At 40.0% G+C, this 17,702-nt stretch overlaps 1 protein-coding gene across 5 annotated transcripts in view; it reads right to left on the reverse strand.

Annotated features, from left to right (window-relative positions):
* Nucleotides 1-17,702, reverse strand: part of SIN3A (SIN3 transcription regulator family member A) — a 73,695-nt gene that overhangs the window by 45,214 nt on the left and 10,779 nt on the right. For 3 of the 5 annotated variants that reach the window (XM_012735410.2, XM_012735416.2, XM_012735409.2), the window contains exons 2-3: nt 8,752-8,973; nt 3,522-3,698 (exon numbers count right to left, since the gene is read on the reverse strand). In XM_012735410.2, the coding sequence (XP_012590864.1) occupies nt 3,522-3,698; nt 8,752-8,940 (366 nt within the window). In that variant the 5' untranslated portion in view covers nt 8,941-8,973. Of the gene's footprint in view, nt 1-3,521; nt 3,699-8,751; nt 11,681-17,702 lie in introns of those variants that run through there. The other 2 variants (XM_076004561.1, XM_076004562.1) reach the window with 2 other exon arrangements.

Consider the following 17,702-nt stretch of genomic DNA (forward strand, 5'->3'; position numbering starts at 1 on the left):
TCTGGGAGGCCAAGGCAGGAGGATCATTTGAGCTCAGGAGTTTGAGACCAGCCTGAACAAGAGCGAGACCCCATCTCTACTAAAAAAAAAATAGAAAGAAATTAGCTGGACAACTAAAAACATATAGAAAAAAATTAGGCCGGGCGCGGTAGCTCACGCCTGTAATCCTAGCACTCTGGGAGGCCGAGGCGGGTGGATTGCTCAAGTCAGGAGTTCAAAACCAGCCTGAACAAGAGCGAGACCCCGTCTCTACTATAAATAGAAAGAAAATTAATTGGCCAACTAATACATACAGAAAAAATTAGCCGGGCATGGTGGTGCATGCCTGTAGTCCCAGCTACTCAGGAGGCTGAGGCAGTAGGATCGCTTGAGCCCAGGAGTCTGAGGTTGCTGTGAGCTAGGCTGCCGCCATGGCACTCACTCTAGCCTGGGCAACAAAGTGAGACTCTGTCTCAAAAAAAAAAAAAAAAAAAAAAGAAAAAAAAAAAAAAGAAAAAAATTAGCCAGGCATAGTAGCGCATGCCTGTAGTCTTAGCTACTCGGGAGGCTGAGGCAGAAGGATTACTTGAGCCCAGGAGTTTGAGGTTGCTGTGAGCTAGGCTGACACCACGGCACTCACTCTAGCCCGGGCAATAGATTCTGTCTCAAAAAAAAAATTAAATTAATTAAATAAAAAATAATTTTAAAAATCAACTTAAATGCAGTTATCTAGAAGCTACAGATTTAAGAAAGGACTTGGGAGGCACTCTTGGACTCTGCTGATGAATTTTCCCAGTTCACTTTACCAGAAATTTATTACTGAGGTACTGCACCTCCTGAAGTCTGTGATCTTGTTGAGGGAGACAAACACAAGCATCTGTAAAGAGAACTTGCTAAATATGTTCCAAATATCAGCACTGCTGGAATTCAACAAATAAACTAAATCACACCAAACATGTCTCAAATTAATTACTCAAATTCCTTCTTGTCACCAATCAGCCAAAGACATATAAAAAGAATAGACAATGTTGATGCTTGAAATAATGTAAGCAAGCATTCTCACAGCATATTTCCTTATAATAGAATATAAATGATTTATTGAAGTTGATTCAAATACTTATAAAGCATTTTAGGACCGATCCAAAAATGGCAGGTAATGTGGGAATACTGACTTAAATTACACGAAGACACAGAAGCATCTTGCCTCTTCTTATTAGGAAGGAAATTCAACAAGTTATTTTATTTAGGAATATAGGCAAGAGCTTATAACTAAAAGAATAAAGCAAGTAATCCTAACTCTACCCGTGACTCACTCTATAACCCCAAATCCAAAGCCCTTCCCTGTTTCCTTGCCAGTTTCTGTAAGACAAAGCACAATCCATCTACTTATACCTAAAACTCCTATGAGAAAAGTGAGTAAAATAGGTGTTGTGTTTTGACAGGGTTGGTTGAAAAAGGCTACAGAAATGTGTTTTTGTTAGTTTAACAGCAAGTTTATAAGCTTTTTTGCAACATTAAGGTATTAACTGCAGAGTACAGGATTAATACGGAATTAAATCACACCCAACCAAGTTTTTAAAAAAGTTTTTTAAGAACCTGGTGCAGTACTAAGTCTATAGCAGTAAAACATTTTGGTACACAGCCATCACTCTATAAGCAGAGAACAAAAATGTTTTTTAAAAAACAAATTGCTAATTTAAATTTTCACAAAGACACAATCTAGAATGAAGTTTCAGGCCTGGATAGTTTACACTCTCTTTAAAGACTATACTTTAGTCAGTCAGCATTATTTAAGCCAATAGATAGACAGTAAGTTTGGCAAAATTCCTATAAATAGTCTAGTTTTGGTATTCTCTATGATATTTATATAGCATTCAATGTCCTTAGGCCAATATTAAACGAGTTCCTTAGAACCCAAAGCAATGAGGGCAGGGGTCAGGGAGAACTAAACTAAGTATCAGGGAAAACAGAAAGTAGAAATATTTGCTACACATGGATATATCCTTCAAGGGTACACTGTTCATTCCTATCTGGAAACAACTTGATATAATTAGGCTGATATGACCAAATAATGATCTAACATCTTCTTTTGTTATAGTTATTTCATTTATATTTAGTGCATTCAATTTTTTTTTTTTTTTTTGAGACAGAGTCTCGCTTTGTTGCCCAGGCTAGAGTGAGTGCCGCGGCGTCAGCCTAGCTCACAGCAACCTCAAACTCCTGGGCTCCAGTGATCCTTCTGCCTCAGCCTCCCGGGTAGCTGGGACTACAGGCATGCGCCACCATGCCCGGCTAATTTTTTTATATATATATCAGTTGGCCAATTAATTTCTTTCTATTTATAGTAGAGACGGGGTCTCGCTCTTGCTCAGGCTGGTTTTGAACTCCTGACCTTGAGCAATCCGCCCGCCTCGGCCTCCCAAGAGCTAGGATTACAGGCGTGAGCCACAGCGCCCGGCCAGTGCATTCAATTTTAAATTTTATTTTTATTTTATTTTTTGAGACAGGGTCTCACTCTGTTGCCCGGGCTAGAGTGCCGTGGTGTCAGCCTAGCTCACAGCAACCTCCAACTCCTAGGCTCAAACAATCTTTTTGCCTCAGCCTCCCAAGTAGCTGGGACTACAGGCATGCTCCACCATGCCCTAATTTTTTTTCTATATGTTTTTAGTTGGTCAATTAATTTCTTTGTATTTTTAGTAGAGATGGGGTCTCGCTCTTGCTCAGGCTGGTTTCGAACTCCTGACCTTGAGCGATCCTCCTGCCTCGGCCTCCCAGAAAGCTAGGATTACAGGCGTGAGCCACCATGCCGAGCCTTAGATTTTATATAATTTAGAAAAATTGAAACCTACAACACTTGTTGCAACAATCATACATTTTTAAAAGTAACAAAAGAGACAAGATTAAGTGGGAACACATAAGCTTCATTTTGCCATGATACCTCATGAATTTCAAGGCACCAAAAACCTACTACAGAAATTCAGGAGAAAACACTGAACTTCATTCACACTTACAGTTTTCCCCAAACGTCATGAAGTTTCCCCCAAAAGGAGCATATTTTTTACTAGGGATGGACTTCAGGATGCCAGCTAATTCAGCTATTCATAAACAGGAATAAAAAGACTAAACTCTAAAATATATTACTGAAGTAATTTATTGTACGTGCCTATAGCCAATCATGTGAGTGCTCAATAAAACCTATACAATGCTAAGAATGGAGAGTTGAAAAGCAAGCATCCAAAAATGAACTTTAAGGTTCATTTTGTATGAAAATAGCCCCCCAATCCTGATAACACTAGAGTACCACGTATTCATACATTCCACAAATATTTCTTGAGTATATTCTTCCCCATGTAAAGCACCAGCACCAAGATGGTAAATATAACCAGATTTCATAAAACAAAAAAGTAGAACTTCTTGTGATTCACCCATCTCTCAAGTTAGAAGTTTTATCACTGGCACTAATGGGCTACTAAAGATAAACTTGTTGTTTCCTATTAAAGATAAACTTTCTGACCCAAGAAAAGGAACTAAATAAACACCACCTTCAGCCTTTGAAACTGCTGCTGTCCCTGTACTGGTGCAACTGGTGGAGCTGGATGAGCATGACTCTGGACCACCTGGCCTCCATGGGGCTGCACAGCTGTTGGGTGATGATGGCTGCTATGAACCGCTGCTATGGTGGGACCATGACTGCCGGAGCTCTGTGGCACAGCTGAAACCTGGGGTGGGCAAAATGCAAACAAGAAACATCAAGGTTTGTGCATTCTTTCCCAAATGTGTCTAGAGAAATAACACAAATGCACAAAGCATGCATGTATATCTTTGCATGCACAAAGATAATTAGAAACCCAATCTCCCACAAAAGGGAATTGGTAAAATAAATTATACGTCACCCATGTAACAACAGAATTCTTTGTAGCTATTAAAAATGATATAGCTTTGTGCATCACAAATTATCTGTGATGAAGGACCCATTTATCTGGTTTTTGGTTTTTCCTTGAGTCAGGGTTTTGCTATATCACCAGGCTGGTATTGAATTCCTGGCCTCAAGGGATCGTCCCTCCTCAGCCTCTTAAGTAGCCTAGGACTAGAGGTATGTGCCACTGCACTCAGCTGGCTTTTTGTTGTTGCTGTTATTGTCTTAATTTTTTTTTGAGAGACAAGGTCTCATGATGTTGCCTAGGCTAGTCTCCAACTCCTGGCCTCAAGTGATCCTCCCACCTCAGCTTCCCCCAAGTAGCTGGGATTACATGTGTGAGCCACCATGCCCAGCTCTTCAGTTTTTCTTTTTCTTAAATTCCAATCCATCATGGTCCAGTACTTGTATAAAATACAATAAAAGTAAATTACTAAAAAAGTGAAAACAAAATACATAAACCCATAATTTCCATTACTGGAGTTTACAGTTAGAAAATTATGATGCCCAATCAGTACAAAGTTTTTCTAAACACTCTCAATTCTGTAATTACTTCATCACACACTAGTAACAAAATATATAGACCAGCCATTTATAAACCACATTTTGAATAGCACTGATACACACATATATTTTAACAAAATATTCATCACCCATAAGTTGAATGTATTCATGTACTACATGTAGATTTAAACTTTTAAATAATTTTTAAAAATATGGTACAATACAGTGTACGATAAAATCAAAACACTTTTAAACCCCGACAACGAATTTATGACAAAATGTTAGCATTTAATCTTGCGGTATTAGCATTAGGAGACTTTTACTTGGTTTTATTTATTTTGCTTATCTTTATTTGCTACAATGATTAAGTATTCCCAGGCTGGTGTTGAACTCCAGCCACCTTGGCCTGGCCTCCCAAAGTGCTAGGATTTACAGGTGTGTGCCACCATACCCAGCTCCAAGTATTACTCCTAAAGTAAAACAAAATTTTTTTCCAAGTCAGTGGTGGTTTGAGCCCAAACATGTCTTTTCTATTCTCTTTTTCTCTCTCTTGCCCTCTTAAAAATTTCAGGGTGAGGGCCAGGCACAGTGGCTCACTCCTGTAATCCTAGCACTCTGGGAGGCTGAGGCAGGTGGATCACTCAAGGTCAGGAGTTCAAAACCAGCCTGAGCAAGAGCAAGACCCGTCTCTACTAAAAATTAGAAAGAAATTAATTGGCCATCTAAAAATATATAGAAAAAACTAGCTGGGCATGGTGGCACATGCCTGTAGTCCCAGATACTCCGGAGGCTGAGGCAGAAGGATTGCTTGAGCCTAGGAGTGAGGCTCCTCAAACTGCTGTCAGCTAGGCTGATGCCACGGCACTCACTTTAGCCTGGGCAACAAAGTGAGACTCTGTCTCAAAAAAATTTCAGGGTGAAATAAAAGCACAAGTCCCTTTCCTTCCATTTGTATTGCAAGAAATGCTATATAAAAATTTCAGAGCTTCTCTATTTCCTTTTACAGAACTATTAGTAACTACGGAAGACAACAAATGACAATATACCTGAATGCCCCTGCCCCAAAATAAGTTAACAAAAAACATTAATTCTATTTCTCTAAGTAATATAAATTGTGCACCACAACATTTAAAAGGGCTGGGCTCAGTGGCTTAAGCCTGTAATCTCAGTGCTTTAGGAGGCTGCTACGGGAGAATCGCTGGAACCCCAGAGTTCCAGGTTGCAGTGACCTATGATCATACCACTGTACTCTAGTCTGGGCAACAGAGTAAGACTTTATCTCTAAACAAACAAACAAACAAAAATGAATAAAGTTTTCTTCAAATTCTCACAAGTTTATAAAAAAAGTACCCTAGAAGGGAAAGGGGAGGGAGAGGAAGGAGAAATAAAGTGACTATGCATAAATCCACAGAAATAATACAAAATATATGAAGAGTAAAAAATTATTTAGATATTTTTAAGAGCTCTAATGTAGCTCTCATAAGATGGATTATTATTCTGAGCATCTATATTCCAATATGTATGTTCTTACAGGTTTTACAAGTCCACAGGCTTTCATAAGACTTTCCTGGAGTTTATAAATATTTGAGATGCCTAGTTTATACAAGCACATTACAGTTTCCAGTAGGAAGAGATCTTAACTATCCCATGTTTAGGAAACCTGTTCAGATAATATTAATAAAAGTAATCAAAAGGAAAACAATTTTTTTTCCTCTCAAGTCCTAACTTAAAGATTCAATCTGCTAGCAGTCTTCTTCTGACTGCTGCCTCAGCCTGTACGAGGGCATTACATTGCTTCAAGGGGAACTCCTAAGGAAGAGTGACACCTTGGAACCACCATTTCCTACCTGACTCAGGTTTCCCTCTTCTTTAGAGTCTTGTAATAAATTCCTAGAAATGGAACTTCCAGGTCAAAAAGTAACTAAAGAATTTGACGCAAATTGCCAAATTGCTCTCAAGAAAGATTACACCAGTTTATATTCCCAGTACCAGTCATAAATTTTACAGGTCACTAAAAAGTGAGGTTGAAGAAGGCCTCTCCAAATTAGTTAAATAAGTTATGGTTCAGACTGATCTGGAGGGGAATATTATATATGCAACTCTTAAAAACAATGCAGTGATTTTTTAAAAAAATACTTGAATCTACCCATATATATATTCAAGTGGAAAGGTGTCCACTATATATTAAGTGAAAAGAACATAGCAGAACCGTAAATATTATAAAATCCAAATTTTATAAAAAGAAATGTGAGCCTGAGGAAGAACAAGACCCCGTTGCTACAAAAAATAGAAAAATTAGCCGGGCACGGTGGTGTGCACCTATAGTCCCAGGTACTCGTGAGGCTGAAGCAGGAGCATCACTTGACATAGGAGTCTGAGGTTGCAGTGAGCCATAATGACACCACGGCACTCTAGCCCAGGGAACAGAGTGGGACTATCTCATAAAAAGAAAAAGAAGAAGAAAAAGGAAAAGTGGATTTAGATAAGTAGGTAGGTTTTTGTAGATATGCTTGTTTATGCACACAAATTTTGGGGTACCAGTGGGAGAAAATCTGAAGGGTCAGAGGAAAAAGTCATTTCCTTTTTATAGAAAAGTCCATGATGATATATTACTTTCATAATAAAAAAGGACAAAACACAATTAAATTTCTTCCATTTCTACAAAACACAGTGAAAGGCAAGAGATGAACAATGAGTACTGGTCAGGATGTGGAACAATAGGAATATACAATGCTTGTGGAAATTTAAATTAGTACACTTTTTAAAAAGCAATTTAGCATTGTTTGGCCCTGCTAAAGATGCATATACCCTAAGACCCAGCAATCCCTCTCCTAGATACTGAGAAATTCTTCCCCTTGTGTCCTCAACCTGCTGACTGGTATACAAAAAAAGAGAAGGAATTTACACCAGAATATAAGCCAAGTATAATTGACCCTTGAACAACACAGGTTTGAGACACAAGAGTCCACTTATACATAGATTTTCTTCCAACTCTGCCACCCTTCAGACAGCAATGCCAACTCCTTTTCCTGCTCTTCAGCCTATTCAATGTGAAGCTGACAAGGATAAAGACCTTTATGACGATCCACTTCCATTTAATGCATAGTAAATTTATTTTCTGTTCTTTATGATTTTCTTAATAACATTTTCTTTTTTCTAACTTACTTTATTGTAAGAATACAGTGTGTTAATACATACAACATAGTGAATATGTGTGAAAAAACTACGTTATTTGTAAGGCTTCTGGTCAAGAACAGGCTATTAGCAGTTAAGTTTTCGGAGAGTCAAAAATTACATGTGGATTTTTGACTCTGTGGGCACCACAGCCTCTAATCCCCATGCTGTTCAAGGGTCAACTGTACTTCACTAATGCTGACGCTGTTTAATACACCAGCTTTTTCCCCCCAAAGAGTCTCTTGACAAAAGAAGTTTGTTGATTAAATTCGGGCACAAGCTTCTTATTTTGCAATGAATTGCCAGTTTGAGCGCACTAGGAGTAACACATCAGATTGTTCACAGCAGCACCTTTGTAATGGCAAAAACCTGGAAATAACCCAATTGTCCAACAGTAGAATCAATACACAGGGTTTATTAATTTAACTCATACCATAGTGAAAATGGATCAATTATAGCTACAGATAAAAATACGAATAAATCTTAGGAACTATATTGAATGAAAAAACAAGTGGGTCAAAGAAGGAATATGTATGTTTCCACTTATAAAAGTTGAAAAATAGGCTGGGCACAGTAGCTCACACCTATAATCCCAGCCCTTTGGAAGATGGAGGCAGGAGGATTACTTCAGGCCAGGAGGTTGAGACCAGCTTGGGCAATACAGCAAGACCCTGTTCTCTACAAAAAAAGAAAAAGAAAAACTAGCCAGCTACTCTGGGAGGCTGAGGCAGGAGGATCACTTGAGCCTAGGAGTTCATGGTTGTAGTGAGTTACAATCTGGCCATTGCACTGTAGCCTGGGCAACAGAGCAAGACCCTGTTGGGGGGGGGCATAAAATTCAAAAATACCCAAACTAAATAATTGTATTATTTAGAGATTTAAAAAAAGGAAAGAAAGTCAAGGGAATAATAAACACAAAGTTCACACTAGTGGCTCACCTCTGAAGAGAGGGAGAAAAAAGTAAGGGATCAGGGCAAGATACACAATGAACTTCAAAAGTCATGACATTCTTTTTATGCTAAACTATATACAAGTGTGCAATGTTTTTGTTATTTTTTATGTTAGATACTCCATAATTTTTTTGTATCTAAGTCACTGTTTAATAAAGCATTTTTTAATTGGATAAAATTATCATCCCTCTACTCTCAACCCTAGTCCCTTGGTTGGCTCCAGTTTACCTGGTAGCTGGGCGTTACAGAGTACTGAATTCCCGTGGCTGACTGCATGGTTTCAGACACTGCTTCATACACAGGAGGGGCAGGGGCAAGCACCCGGTGCTGGTGAGGAAAAGCCTCTGTGCTGCCAGGAATCCGACGCTGCTGAGCCGCATACACCGGTGACTCCTGGTCATCCAAACGTCGCTTCATTCTGCACTCATGCTCAGGGATGCACTACAAAACCTGCAGAAACCAAAAGACTTAACATGCAAATCAATTCTCACTCTCATATGATGTGTCTAACTAGAACCGATCGCCCAAGTTTAGTATAAGTTAGACTCCCAGAACTGATTATCTACTTCATCCAGAGGTCATCCGGGGTAGTTCAAGTACATGTGCACATGTGCATGTACACACACCTCACAATGTACAAGTTAAAACTGAAAGACAAAAATGTAATAGTTTTTTTTGCTTTATTCTCTAGTTTTCTCCTCAAATGCTGACATTTCTTATATTAATTACATAACCACATGTACATTATTCAAAATAATTTATAAAAATATTCAAATGCTTCTTAACTCCTCTCAAAACCTAGTACTATAATTGTGGTCCACTTTTAAAACTTATTTCAAGTAAATGGGTGCAGCAGCTTGCACCTGTAATCCTGTTTACTTAGGAGGTTGAGGCAGGAGGATCACTTGAACCCAGATTGAGACCAGATTTTCAGACCAGATAAAAGTTTCAGAAATAGTAGGAGATTTTAGCAAACCACTCCCTCAGCTGAAATAAGGCACTTTTTATACGGAAAAAAAAGTATCTGCTCAATTTCTGAGTCCACTCAACCGTCTTTTCTTCATCCTCTAGGAGGACAGGAGGCCTGAAAAGAAAGCAGTCTGCGCAAGATGCCTCACCTTTCAGTCCTCAACCTGCCTGCCACTATAATCCTTAGTCTTGAAATCATTTCAGGTGTTTCTCATATCTCACAAAACTAAGTGGGATCCTGACACAGAAGCAGAATTGTTTAATTTGCAAGCTGGCCACTTTTAATATTATCTTTTTGTAAATCTCAAATCACAAATACGTTCCCTCTGTAGCCTATTCAGATCAAAGGATTAAGTCTCACAAATCTGTGTGTTATAGTATGTTGAACTCAGTTAAATGGAGTCAAAAACATACTGCAGGCCGGGCGTGGTGGCTCACGCCTGTAATCCCAGCTCTCTGGGAGGCCGAGGCGGGTGGATTGCTCAAGGTCAGGAGTTCGAAACCAGCCTGAGCAAGAGCGAGACCCTGTCTCTACTATAAATAGAAACAAATTAATTGGCCAACTATATATATAGAAAAAATTTAGCCGGGCATGGTGGCGCATGCCTGTAGTCCCAGCTACTCGGGAGGCTGAGGCATCAGGATTGCTTGAGCCCAGGACCCGGGAGTTTGAGGTTGCTGTGAGCTAGGCTCACGCCACGGCACTCACTCTAGCCTGGGCAACAAAGGAAGACTCTGTCTCAAAAAAAAAAAAAAAAAGAAAGAAAACATACTGCTGACAGCTGCAGAGTAGAAATAATTTAAAATGTCTTAAATGTCTTACTTGGTTATGTTTTCCTAGTATGAAGTAGCATGTTCAGCTTAATTCAAAAACTTTCAGACATATCCAAGGACTGGAAATATAGATTCACTCATGCTATTTCCACTGATCAACTGGCCAGGAACACTAAACCTCAAACTAGTTTGGGATGAGGAACTGGGTTTAATAAGTAGATGGAGTAAGACTTTCTTGGCTGCTACTTCTATGTACATCTATGACCTACCTGCACCACGGTTTGGTCTTGAGTTCTATTGGCTTGAAACCTAGACGCTTAAATCAACTGAGATTAATCGCTGTAACCAAAGACCAAGTCAATATTTTATAAATGGTAAACCAATTTCAGATCTGAAGAGCACAGTATAGGACTACAGAAAACACACTAGAACAGCAATTCCCAACCTTTTTGGCACCAGGGACCAGTTTCATGGAAGACAATTTTTCTGGGGTGTGTGTGTGTGTGTGTGTGTGTGTGTGTGTGGAGCTCAGACAGTGATGTGAGTAATGTGGAGGCAGCTGGTGCAGCTGTAAATACAGATGAGGCTTCGCTTTGCGGCACCGCTCACTACCTGCTGTGTGGTCCAATTCCTAAGTTTCACGGAAGACAATTTTTCCACTGACTCGGATTAGGGAGACTAGTACAAGGCCATGGCCCAGGCTTGGAGACCACAGCACTAAAATAACCTGTCAAGAACTGGATCCTAGGCGGGGTGTGGTGGCTCACACCTGTAATCCTAGCTCTGGGAGGCCCAGGTGGGCCAATTGCTCAAGGTCAGGAGTTCGAAACCAGCCTGAGCAAGAGCAAGAGCAAGACCTCGTCTCTACTAAAAACAGAAAGAGGGCGGGCGCAGTGGCTCACGCCTGTAATCCTAGCAGTCTGGGAGGCCGAGGCGGGCAGATTGCTCGAGGTCAGGAGTTTGAAACCAGCCTGAGCAAGAGTGAGACCCCATCTCTACTATAAATAGAAAGAAATTAATTGGCCAACTAATGTATATAGAAAAAATTAGCCGGGCATGGTGGCGCATGCCTGTAGTCCCAGCTACTCAGGAGGCTGAGGCAGGAGGATTGCTTGAGCCCAGGCGTTTGAGGTTGCTGTGAGCTAGGCTGACGCCACGACACTCACTCTAGCCTGCGCAACAAAGCGAGACTCTGTCTCAAAGGAAAAAAAAAAACAGAAAGAAATCAGTTGGCAAACTAATATATATATATAGAAACAATTAGCTGGGCATGGTGGTGCATGCCTGTAGTCCCAGCTACTTGGGAGGCTGAGGCAGGATTGCTTGAGGCCAGGAGTTTGAGGTTGCTGTGAACTAGGCTGACGCCATGGCACTCACTCTAGCCTGGGCAACAAAGTGAGACTTTGTCTCAAAAAAAAAAAAAAAAAAAAAAAGGAACTGGATCCTAGTCCAAATTCTGACATGAAGCTTTGTAACTTTGGTCCTGTTTTCTTATCTGCAAAAGGAGGGGATGACCAGACTGCATTAATGATTCCCAAATGCTGGTCTATGGACAAGTATAGAAAAAAGAAAGCAGCATTGTGGTGAGTCTTTAATAGATTAAGAATTAAAGGGGGGAGGGGGGGAAACGGGCATTTATTGAAACCTTAAAATCTGTACCCCCATAATATGCCGAAATAAAAAAAAAAAAAAAGAATTAAAGTACTATGCTTTATTCTTTTTTTTTTTTTGAGACAGAGTCTCACTTTGTTGTCCAGGCTAGAGTGAGTGCCATGGCGTCAGCCTAGCTCACAGCAACCTCAAACTCCTGGGCTCGAGTGATCCTTCTGCCTCAGCCTCCCGAGTAGCTGGGACTACAGGCATGTGCCACTATGCCCGGCTAATTTTTTTTTTTAATATATATATATATCAGTTGGCCAATTAATTTCTTTCTGTTTATAGTAGAGACGGGGTCTCGCTCTTGCTCAGGCTGGTTTTGAACTCCTGACCTTGAGCAATCCGCCCGCCTCGGCCTCCCAAGAGCTAGGATTACAGGCGTGAGCCACAGCGCCCGGCCTACTATGCTTTATTCTGATATCATGCTCTACCTTTTTGCAATTAAAATAACATTTCTTTTGGGCCAGGCACAGTGGCTCACACCTGTAATCCCAGCACTCTGCGGGGCTCAGGCAGAAGTATTGCTTGAGCCCAGGAGTTCAAAACCAGCCTGGAGGAGACTCTACAAATATATATAAAAAAAAAAATAGGCCGGGCATGGTGGCTTAGGCCGGGAGTGGTGGCTCACACCTGTAATCCTAGCACTCTGGGAGGCCCAGGCAGGTGGATTGCTGGAGGTCAAGAGTTTGAAACCAGCCTGAGCAACAGTGAGACCCCATCTCTACTATAAATAGAAAGAAATTAATTGGCCAACTAATATATATAGAAAAACTAGCCGGGCCTGGTGGCGCATGCCTGTAGTCCCAGCTACTCGGGAGGTTGAGGCAGAAGGATTGCTTGAGGCCAGGAGTTTGAAGTTGCTGTGAGCTAGGCTGACGCCATGGCACTCACTCTAGCCTGGGCAACAAAAGAGAGACTGTCTCAAAAAAATAAAAAATAAATACCCATTAGAATGATCATACAATGATTTTTTTCATTTCTACATCATTTTCCCCTATAATCACTTTTGTACACACACCTACCTTTGGCACCTGTCCACTTACAAACCACATCAAATAAGTTTTGGTACATAAACATCCTAAAAGATGAAAGAATAACTATTGTGCATCCTTTTGGCAAACAGGAATGGTTTTGGTTCTTGTCAAAAATAGTACATTCAAAGCTGAGCTCAGTGGCACACCCATAGTCCCAGCTACTTGGAAGGCTGAGGTGAGAGGATTACTGAGCCAGGCAGGAGTCCAATCTGGGCAACATATTGAGATATGGTCTCCTAAAAAAAAAAAAGACCAGGCAGAGTGGCATGCACCTGTGGTCTGCTCAAAAGTTCAAGATTATAGTGAGCTATGATCATACCACTAGCCTAGGAGAAAGGGCAAGAAAGACCTTGTCTCTTAAAAAATAAAATAAAATGATGTGGCTCACGCCTGTAATCTTAGCCAAGGTGGGATCGTTTGAACTCAGGAGTTCAAGACTAGCCTGAGCAAGAGCGAGATCCCATCTCTATAAAAAATAGAAAAAAAAAAAATTAGCCAATCAACTAAAAATAGAAACAAAAAATTAGCCGAGTGTGGCGGCTCATGCCTATAGTCCCAGCTACTTGGGAGGCTGAGGCTGCTGTGAGCTAGGCTGACGCCATGGCACTCACTCTAGCCTGGCAACAAAGTGAGACTCTATCTAAAAAAAAAAAAAAAATCATGTTCTAAAGTCCTTCTTGTTGAACAACTAACTACCTGGATGAGGATAACATTTTTCTTTTTTCTCTCTCAGAAATACATTGAGCACTCATAAATTCTTAAGTTTGAGAAAAATTCATCTAGGGTATCATCATCTGAATACATACTCATATTTTGCAACTTGGTTTATACAATCAATTTTACCATCATAACAGTCTACAGTGCTGCTATCACACTGCATTTGTTTACTAGTTCCTCTAATAACTGTAAAATGTCTTCATTTTTCTTCTCTTTGCCATTATGAAAATAAGGAAAATGAAAAATTATGGATTCTCAAATATGTTCAATGAAAGCTTAAAAGTTGTAAAAAATAGTTTAAAAAATTGTCATATACCCTTCATCCAGATTCTCCAAATGTTAATATCTTACATAATGTTTAAGATGGTGTCTCCCACCTTCTTTTTACACTATCTTTAAAGATACTGTTTCCTTGGGTCTACAAAGGGGAAAAAAGAAAAAAAACGAAAAAGTAAAAAATTTAAAAAAATAAAGATACTGTAATGCTTTGGGCAAAGCAGGAAGAAAATTTAAGTGTCTAATAGCAATGATTTATTTCACTACTGCATCATCCTTTTAAGCAATTCCATCATTCTCCCATTATCCTATTACTTTAGTCTTTTTAGCATATTAGGGAATAACTGATCAGTAATGATGAAATAATCCTAGGATGATCAAGTACCAAAATGTTTCAAGATACAGGAAAAATGAGATCATTAGGACCCCATAACATGACTTAGACATATAAATGGTAATAGCTAAAATGAGTTTATTCCTTTAAAAAAGTAAATTTACTCTTTCATGAAAAGCCTAAAATACACCTTTACAAGTAGTTTGGTCTGCTCAAAAACAAACTGAAGAACTAAAATTGGATCCAAGTGACAGTGATATTATATAGTACCTATTGTTGTAGGTAGGAAATGAACAGGAAACTATTTTTCAATTCAAAAAATATTATTGTTAGCAATGCTAATTTTCTGATTTAGATCATTGGATTATGGTTTTGAAAGAGGCACTTGGGGAATCTGGGTGCAGTTTATATGGCAATTCTTTGTATTATTTTTTCCAACATTTTTTGAAGTCTAAAATTATTTTCGGCCAAGTGCGGTAGCTCACACCTGTAATCCTAGCACTCTGGGAGGCCAAGGTAGGAGGATCGCTTGAGGTCAGGAGTTCAAGACCAACCTGAACAAGAGCGAGACCCCGTCTCTATTAAAAAATAGAAAGAAATTAGTTGGATGCAGAAGGAGTGCCTGAGCCCAGGAGTTTGAGGTTGCTGTGAGCTAGGCTGACACCACAGCACTCTAGCCTAGGCAACAGAGCCAGATTGTGTCTCAAAAGTAAATAAATAAATAAAATTATTTTCGTTAAATGTTAAATTAAAAGTTAAAAAAAATTAAGAATTTATAAGAGGGCAATATAAAAGAAGGAAATCATCATGTTTCCCTATTCACAAGACCATTAATATTTAGTTAGGATGACAAGGTTTCTATAAATTAACTGAGGATGATATAAAACAACAAAGTGTAACATGAGATATACTGGCTACAATTATAAAGAAAGCATTACAAGCCAGGCGTGGTGGTGCAAATCTGTAGCCCCACCTACTCCGGAGGACTGCTTGAACCCAGGAGTTGGAAGTCCAACCTGGGCAACACACCAATACCCCATCTCTTTAAAAAAAATTTTTTTTAAAGTATTACAAATAAGACTTGAGATGGTTCTTAAGAGGACAAGTAGATGTGTCACTCATCTGACATTGCTTTTATTGTATATTAGCTAATCTGCTCCCATACACATAAGAACACATACATCTTTAATCATCAATATATTCTCTACTATGCTTAGCATACTGCCTTGTCTGTGGTGGGAACTGAATCAGTCATTCATGCATGTATCCTTTCATATTTACTGAGGATATACTATGCCCCAGGTGTGTTATGAAATGGAGATATAACAGTAAATAAAAACAAAAATCCCTTCTAACATTTTAGTGGGAAAAACACAATAAATAAGACATAAACGATGTGTTTAAAATATTAGGAAGTAACAAGTGCCAAGAAAAAAAAGCAGGGAAGGGTTTTTGAAATTTTAGGTAAGAATGACCAAAGAATATCTCACTGAGAAGATAACTTGAGTAAAGTGAGGAAAACGAAGCCATGTGGAAATCAGTGGAAGAAGCATTCTAGACAGAGGAGACAGGAAATCCAAAGACCTTGAGGTACACATGTGCTTGATAGTTTTCAAGAACAGCAAGGCCATATAAAGCTGGTGAAGAATGAAGGAGATACTAGTCAGAAATATATTCAGGGAGATGATGGGGTGGAGATGGTAGGTAGTAGGTATACATCAGGTTTGTTCTAACAGGTCATAATAAGGACTCAGATTTAATATTCAGACTGACATGGGAAGCCACTGGGTGGTTTTAAGCAGAGATGTGACATACTCTGACTTAGGTTTTAAAAGAGTAACTTTGGCTGCAGTGTTGAGAACGGACTAAAGAGGCCGGGCGCAGTGGCTCATGCCTGTAATCCTAGCACTCTGGGAGGCAGAGGCGGGTAGATCACTCAAGGTCAGGAGTTCAAAACCAGCCTAAGAGCAAACCCCGTCTCTACTAAAAAAATAAGTAAGCTAGACAACTAAAAATATATAGAAATAATTAGCCGGGCATGGTGGCCCATGCCTGTAGTCCCAGCTACTTGGGAGGCTAAGGTAGTAGGACTGCTTGAGCCCAGGAGTTTGAGGTTGCTGTGAGCTAGGCTGATGCCATGGCACTCTAGCCCGGGCAACAGAGACTCTGTTTAAAAAAAGAAAAGAGAGAGAGAGAGAGAGAGAGAGAGAACAGACTAAAGAGAAGCAATAACCAAGCAGAGAGAACAGAATCCAAGCTAGAGATGTTGCTGGTACTAAGTGTAGTAGGGGATAGGGGTATACAGGTAGTAAGGGGTCAAATTCTGCATAGTATTTCAGATACGGAGCAAATAAGATTTGCTGATAGACCACATATAAAAAAGAGGAGTCAAGGATGCCTATTGGCTACCCAAGAGGAGATTATTACAAGGGTCACTGGACATAGTCACAGAGGGAGAGATCCCAGTAAGAGATAGGAATCTTAGAGTTATCAACATCGTTCGGATTTCAGTAAGGAACTGCAGTGCATATAATGTATATCATAGCACTTTCCCAACCAGGGCTGGGGCAGCTCGCCATAATCAAGCACAGTCACATTTCTGCATCAAGCAGGACAGCTTGGATCAGGTTGTGCCCCTAGGTTAACTGTGGAACCAAACTTACGAAAAAACAAACCAATCAAAAACTCTTGCATTTCAGAAATACAAATAAGGGATTGTGGACCTGTATTTTCCTAAAGAACCTAGTCAAATCAGTCAAGTCCAGTTATACCCAGCCCTGGAGGGTACCAGCAGGACTAAAGAAGGGTCCACTGTCATGATGCTGTTAAATTCAAGTAACATGCAGACACACAAGACAGAAAGGGAGTACAAAAGCAAAATAAGGGACAAAAAAGCAGTACAAGGCCGGGCGCTGTGGCTCACGCCTGTAATCCTAGCTCTTGGGAGGCCGAGGCGGGCGGATTGCTCAAGGTCAGGAGTTCAAAACCAGCCTGAGCAAGAGCGAGACCCCGTCTCTACTATAAATAGAAAGAAATTAATTGGCCAACTGATATATATATAAAAAATTAGCCGGGCATGGTGGCGCATGCCTGTAGTCCCAGCTACCTGGGAGGCTGAGGCAGAAGGATCACTCGAGCCCAGGAGTTTGAGGTTGCTGTGAGCTAGGCTGACGCCATGGCACTCACTCTAGCCTGGGCAACAAAGCGAGACTCTGTCTCAAAAAAAAAAAAAAAAAAAAAAAAAGCAGTACAGCAGTTAGAAATTGCCACCAATAAACGTGTAAGTACCTTTAACAAATTAACTGCCATGTGAGTTGGATTTAACTCACAGTAGTTTTGAGCCCGGGGTCTCAAGAAGCATATGTAACTCACACATCTCTTCACCTTGGGAGCCATGAGAACTATTTTTCAAGTTGCAT

The sequence above is a fragment of the Microcebus murinus genome, chromosome 6 (genome assembly GCF_040939455.1).
Source record: "Microcebus murinus isolate Inina chromosome 6, M.murinus_Inina_mat1.0, whole genome shotgun sequence".
Taxonomy (NCBI): domain Eukaryota; kingdom Metazoa; phylum Chordata; class Mammalia; order Primates; family Cheirogaleidae; genus Microcebus; species Microcebus murinus.